This window comes from Nelumbo nucifera, chromosome 5 (genome assembly GCF_055504915.1).
Source record: "Nelumbo nucifera cultivar China Antique chromosome 5, China Antique-T2T, whole genome shotgun sequence".
NCBI lineage: Eukaryota > Viridiplantae > Streptophyta > Magnoliopsida > Proteales > Nelumbonaceae > Nelumbo > Nelumbo nucifera.
The window spans coordinates 48,067,603-48,074,706 of NC_142653.1; the positions used below are offsets into that span (position 1 = coordinate 48,067,603).

General features: G+C 38.5%; 1 protein-coding gene and 1 pseudogene across 1 annotated transcript; both read left to right on the forward strand.

Moving 5' to 3' along the window:
• The first annotated feature begins 71 nt into the window (after positions 1-71).
• LOC148791557 (wall-associated receptor kinase 2-like) lies at positions 72-3,411 on the forward strand. Its single transcript, XM_088888229.1, has 3 exons — positions 72-975; positions 1,340-1,510; positions 3,272-3,411. The coding sequence occupies exons 1-3, from the start codon at positions 72-74 to the stop codon at positions 3,409-3,411; spliced, it is 1,215 nt and encodes a 404-aa protein (XP_088744355.1).
• Positions 3,412-3,511: 100 nt separating this feature from the next.
• Positions 3,512-4,384, forward strand: LOC148791558 (putative wall-associated receptor kinase-like 16 pseudogene; annotated as a pseudogene).
• Positions 4,385-7,104: the final 2,720 nt, after the last annotated feature.

Consider the following 7,104-nt stretch of genomic DNA (forward strand, 5'->3'; position numbering starts at 1 on the left):
CTCTTGAAAAAAAAAACGGAAAAAATGCATTGCCTGTTTTCCTTTACCTAATTTTATAACAGCTGATGATGATGACGATTGCTTTACCAAAATCTCCAGAGATAAAGCAGCTAGATTGTCAAAGAAAATGCGGAAATGTTAGCATTCCATACCCGTTTGGCCTCGTTGGAGATGATCCAAGCTGTTATAGAAATGAATTCAAGTTGTTGTGCAATACAGCCACTGACCATCCGCAACTGATGATGTATGACCCTGACTATTATGAGTATAGTGATAAAATTGTGTTGAACATATCACTACATGGCGAATTAACTTTCTTCTACTGGGCTTTTGTCGATTGTGATATGGGGGAGAACCCATACCACAATGTCATATACTCCTTGATATATGATCATAGCAGGGAGGGGACCATAATTCCTAGGGAATATAGATTCTCTAAATCCCGGAACAAATTTATGGTTATTGGTTGTAACATACTTGCCATTATGTCTGATTCCAATGACCAAGAGTCCCAATGTGTTTCATTATGTCATTGTAACACGGACAAGACCAATATACGCTGTAACGACACCGGATACCGCCAGACGGCAATACCAGAAGATCTTGTTTCATTTGAGGCATCACTTCACAGTATTGGCAATCTATCTACCACAAACTCTGCTTGGAATATGAGCAAATGCAGCATGGCCTTTCTGGCCGACAAAGACTGGTTTAATTCAAATGGTTCTTATCCATGGAGCTTAAGAAATGAGGTGGAATACCTTGTAAACGTTGGCTTCAGAACTCCAATAGTACTGGACTGGGCAATTCGAAACAACATTTCTTGCGAGGAAGCACAAGGACAAGGAGGGACAGACACTGACTATGCCTGCGGGCACAATACCGATTGCATACACTCCAAAAATGGCCCCGGTTATCTTTGCCAGTGTAAGAAAGGATTTCAAGGGAATCCTTATCTCCCCGACGGCTGCCAAGGTACTAATTCATTATATTCTCTTCCTTTCCTTCAGTATTTACATGTATAAGCGATGAGAGACAACCCTAGGATCAAAAGTCTACAAGCCATTAATACTGTCACTTGAATCATTTCAGTTTTACTCCACTCCCTCCAAAGTCTACAAGCCATTACCCTTGGTTAATTAGTACTACGTTCATTTTATAACGACGATCAAAACGTTACTAATAAATCCAAGAATCAATATGAATCTGTGATTTGAGAAGGTCTTCGAAATATGCGAACACATTTTTTCTAATTTACTGATGCTTTTGGATTTTTGTGAAAGTTGTAACACTTATAATATTTTTGCTAATGCTTTGATTATTGTCTTTCTCTTTCCAGATGTAAATGAGTGCAATGATCCAAATAATTATCTTTGCATAGGAACTTGTACTAATACAATTGGATCATACAATTGCTCTTGTCCAAAGGGTACTTATGGCAATGGTAAGAAAGATGGGCAAGGTTGCAAGCCAAGGAGTAAAGCTTTCCCTGTAATTAAGGTCATCGTAGGTAATGCTCTTGTCCTTATGCAATTTTTGTGCAAACGTTTCAAATGGATCATCTGTATTTAGTTACATTTGTTGAGGGCCAATTTAAAAAAAGAAAAAATTATGAATGTAACCGTAACCATACATAATGTAAATAAAAATTTTCTGTATGCATGATAGTTATATTTTGCACTTTTAACACACAACACCACATTGAATGCAACTGTGATTCAAAATTTTATGAATCTCACTCGTTGTTTTCTTGTTCTCTTTTTTCTCTTCTCTTCTCTTCTCTTGCATGTAAGAAAAGAGTTATTGTCCCACATTATTTGGTAAAGAGATAAAGTTGAGTATATTAGTAGGCTTGTGTCCTCTATATGTAGGAACCCATAAGAGGAAAACACTATATATCACTACATGCATGTGAGGGGAGATTAGGGGTGCTTTTCTCATATGTACACGCCACCAAATTGGGCCAGGGTGGGGTGTGGGTATGCCACACCCTATCATTTTTCTCTTTCATGGTTTGGTTTGTAACCAGTTTGTCCATTTAAATTTATTTATTTTTTAAATGTTTTTCTTCGTATCTCTTCCTCTTTGTGTCTCTTCAAATAGATGCATTGTTTTTGAGAGATACATTTCTCTGTTTATGATCAAACAGAGGTGTCTGTTCAAGTGACTGAAAGCACTCTATAAATAAAGTGTTGGACACATATAAGTGCATACAATAACACAATTTTCCTTTTCTATCAATCGTCTCTATATCTAAGCATCATCTTTGAGTGGTTCGTGGGGGTTTGATAAACGAGTGCACATCTACTAGTAGTTGTGGGTTGTTCTTTCTTTACGACCGATTTGTATTTACTCAGTTGCATCGTAGGGGGCAAATGTGGTTTAAGGAGAATGGCCTAATGGTACGACTCAACCCTCTTTTCCTCTGCAATTCTCAGTCTCGACACAACAATTCTGCGACACTGACACATTTTGGTTTGAAAAGTGTTCATTGATAACTTCCCTACCTTCTGATTATTATTTTTACAACATAACTTCTCACCAATAATTACCCAACATTTGGTGAGATGCCATATGATATAAAAGTATAATTTTTATAGAACATAATGTGTAACATTTAATCATAATATATTGGATTTGGCTATGAGCTCTTCTTTTGTAAAAGCTGATTACAAATTTCTAGATTAGAAGTCTGGAAGTGAATTAGAAATATTGTTACTTGATGATCTATTTCACATTCAAACAAGATTTTGGCTAGCAAAATAAGACGGTTCTCGTATTTTGCATGTCTAATTGGCTAGAAAAAACTGCTGATGGCCGCCTACCAAAGGAGTACATCAATTAACAGGAAGAATGGATTTCTCATGTTCATTCTATGGGATCTATTATACATATTTGGTAATAAAAGAAGATTTTTATAAAAGGAAAACTAAGAGAGAGATACAACGAACTATAGCAACTATAAAAGGAGGCTGATCAACAAATAGATATTCAGCCAATCCCATTATATACACAATATGTATGTATGTACGTATATATAGGAGAGGTTGTAGGGGTTAAACCAAAAGTGAAAAAAGAAAATCTGCATGGATTCTAGAAGTTTTATGCCAAGTTTCCTTTTTCTTTTTATGAGAAACGGCCATGTTATTAGTCAATTTATGAAACCTTCTTCCTTGAGAAAATTACAATATAACAAAGGCTATATTGTATGACCAATTTCTCTCTAGATATTCATGTTCACTAACTAATAATTGGCATATATTGTATGCAGGTATAAGCCTTTGCATCTTCGTATTACTCATTTGTATCTCTTGGTTATACTTCATCATAAAGAAAAGAAAACTCATGAGATTAAAAGAGAAATACTTTGAGAAAATCGTCAACCGAAGAGTTAAAGTTGGCAACCAATAATTATAATGAAGAATGCATCATAGGCCAAGGTGGACAAGGTACGGTTTACAAAGGCATTTTGCCTGATCATCAAATTGTTGCCATTAAAATGTCTAGAATAATGGATTCTAGTCAAATGGAGCAATTCATAAATGAGGTTGTCATTTTAACTCAAATTAATCATCGCAACGTGGTAAAGCTCTTGGGATGTTGTTTAGAGACTGAAGTACCACAGTTGGTTTATGAGTATATCTCCAATGGAACCCTTTTTCATCATATTCATCAAAACCATGGCATTTTGCTTTCGTGGGAAGATCGATTGAGGATTGCAACAGAAACTGCTAGCGTACTTGCCTATCTTCACTCCAAAGTCTCTATACCAATTATTCATAGGGACATCAAATCGACAAATATATTATTAGATGAAAAATATATTGCAAAAATTTCTAATTTTGGAGTTTCCAAGTTATTTCCTACGGATCAATCTCAAATAACCACATTGGTTCAAGGGACATTGGGATATTTGGACCCAGAATATTTCCACACAAGTCAATTGACAGAGAAAAGTGATGTTTATAGCTTTGGAGTGGTTCTTGTAGAGCTCTTAACAGGTAAAAAACCTCTTTCTTTTGAAAGACCACAAGAACAAAGAAACTTGGCTACATATTTCATTTCATCAATGAATGAAAATCGTCTTTTTGAACTAATTGAAGATCGACTTGTGGATGAGAAAAATGTTGAGGAACTTTGTGTAGTTGCTAAGGTTGCAAAAAGATGCCTCAGTCAAAAAGATGAAGAAAGGCCCACTATGGAAGAAGTTGCAATGGAGCTACAAAACTTGAAAAGGTTGGGAAAACAACCATGGGTTCAACCGATAGAGGAAGAGAGTGTGAGCTTATTATCTGAACCTTCAGAATTCTATCATGTTGGTGATACATCTGAGCAGTCTTCTTTGCAAAGAAATATGATATTGTCCATGAATTTCCCTCGTTGAGCAATAATCTAGGACATCCCTTAGGTCTAATGTTCTTTTCTTATCATTGTAGCAATATTGAAATAATGATTTGATCATCTCCGTTGAACTATTTATATATTTTATTAGTAGATTTCCTTCATCTTATGTATGAGATCCAGTGAATGTACAAAAGTACATTGAAAATAATGCTTTACTTTCTTCTATGAAAAATAAGATTTCATTTCATGTTGTACCAACTATAAAATCTTAGGAAGCTGATTACAAGAGAATTCTTTCATGTTTGAGTATCTAGAAGCAAACACTTTTTGCAAGAAAATGCGGTAAAGCTTTCTTTTGTATCTAGTCCACTCTCTAATGACAAAATGATCCATTGTTTGGTACAATATGGTGAAATTATAAGTTGTCAAGTATGAGAACATGGATTCAACCATATGAAGCAGCCATACTTTGCATGACACATAATAAGATGTTCCCCTTTCCTTCTATTATTGGTTTTCTCTTTCATTTGTTTCTCCTTAATTAATGTTGGATGTGAGGGGATAATGTTAGAAAACAAAAACATATTGGCGTCCATGTCTAACCGCCAAGTTGTTAAAAATGAGTTGGTTTTAGCTTTTAAGCTATTTTCTTAAAACTAAAGTTCTCATATGGTTAACGGTTTGGGCCGGTAGACGGATTTAGGTGAATCCATTTAACTTTATTTAAATAGGCCATTAATGAATTGACGGATTAGATAGGTTGTTATATTTAAATAGGCCATTAGTGGTGCTGAGCTACCAGAATTAGAGGCGGTTGATCAAGTGTCAAAAACTGGGGGTTTAGTTTTTTTTTGGTGGTCAACATAGGGCAAAAGATGTTTTTAACAAAGTCGAGCAGGAAGCCATGCATTCGTCAAGCACAGCGCAAAAGCAATAGGGTTCAAGTTGCTAGGCGTGTTAGTTTTTGTTAGCTAGCTAGGGTGATGTAAGGTGCCCTTACGATGAATGTGTGCGAAGGGCAGAAATTCTTATTCATTTCCCGATCTTATCAAAGCAGCACTTGATCTTTGTCATTGATCTTGTCTTGATCTGGACTATTAAGAACCCTTAAATAGGGGGGAAGAGCATTTCCCCTTTGTCATTTGCAAAAGAAGTCACTTGAAGAGCTCGACGAGGAGTAGTCTTCGGTGCTCGGTGTTTGCTTCAGTTCCGCGGCCTTCCGTTCTTATTGCTAGGTAAGATGTCTTCCTCGTCCTTCTGTTCCTTTTCCTCTTCCTCTAATTTGTCTTCCGAGTATAGTGCTTCCTCTTCTGAGTCCGAGCCAGGGTCTTACACCGAGGTTACTGAGCTTGATGTTGCCGAGGTTGAGGGCCAGGGGACTGAGGCCGAAGACTTCGGGGGGTTAGATTCTGAGAGGGTTACCGAGCCGAGGAAGCTAAGGTGGGGCCGTCATCTATTGAGGTCGAGCTTCCTATGCGGAGGGGTCACCGATTTGGGACCACCCCATTATGTTTGAACCTTTGGGATATGGCTTGGATTCGAGCGCTGTACTACATTCTTGAGGAGGATGAGCTCAAGTGTCCGAAGGCTGGTGAGGGGCCCACACATGCTTGGCCGGACGAGCTCTATGTGTACGAGAAGAGTTTAGAGTCCGGGCTAAGGTTCCCGTTACACGAGGGAGTAGTCGGGGTGTTATAGTGGTACCGAGTACTACTAGCGCATTTGATGTCGAACTCCTTTAGATTCCTGATTGGCCTCATCTCCTACTATTTTGTCCATGATGTCGAGCTTACCTTGGGGATGGTTTCCTACTTCCTTCAATTGAAGCACCACCAGTAAGGGTACTACTACTTCTCGGTGAGGCAGCGCATCAAGGTGTTGGTCAAGACCTCATCAAGGTGTTGGTCAGGACTTCATCCTCTATAAAGCACTAAGGCATTGCAGCTTGCGTTGGCCCGGCTTACCGAGGAGTAGAGGGCAGCGATAGGCATGATTGAGGAGATTGACGTGATGTGCTACATGTCCTTCTCGATATTGATCCATGCCAGGCTGATGAGCGAGGAGGCCAGTTTGTTTCGTCGCTTCAATTCTTTATCTATCAAACTCTTCTTTTCCGATCTTACGACTTGTACTGGTTAGATGCTTATTTAGGTGCAAGTGAGGAGGTGGTTGCTCAGTTCAAGGGCTCGAAGGAGTACTAGTATGTGATGGACAACTTTGTTGTGCATTTTTTTGAGATGGGATTCAATCTCTTTCGGAACAAGGTGTTACGCCATTTCCCCGACATCGCTGAGGTTGCATAGGGCTGGGGCCCTTACGATGCTACCACTCCTCCTACAAAGGATAACACTGCAGCCATGGACATGCCTGAGGAGAATGAAGAGGCCGAAGGATTGAAGTGCCTGTTGGTTGTTGTTGCTGATACTAGTCTGAGTTCATGTCTTGTTATATTCCACTTTTGTTGCTGCAATGTTGACCATTCTTTTTCTTCTTTTCCTGTATAAACAACTCAATATGCCAAGCCTAGAATTATGTACAAATCTCAGCTAATTAATGGAAGTATGCTTTTTGGTCCCGAGCTTGTTTGCTACCCTTTTTCTCTTTCTTTTTAAGGTGCAGGCCTTGGTCTTACCATGGTTGAGGTCGGGAGTGGTTAAGATCTTTTGTCTTCGGCTTGCTTGGCCGAAGTGTCTTCCGAAGTCTCATCTCAGGGATGCTTAGTTACCAATCTCAGGAGCTTTCGACTCTTTGTAGACTAGC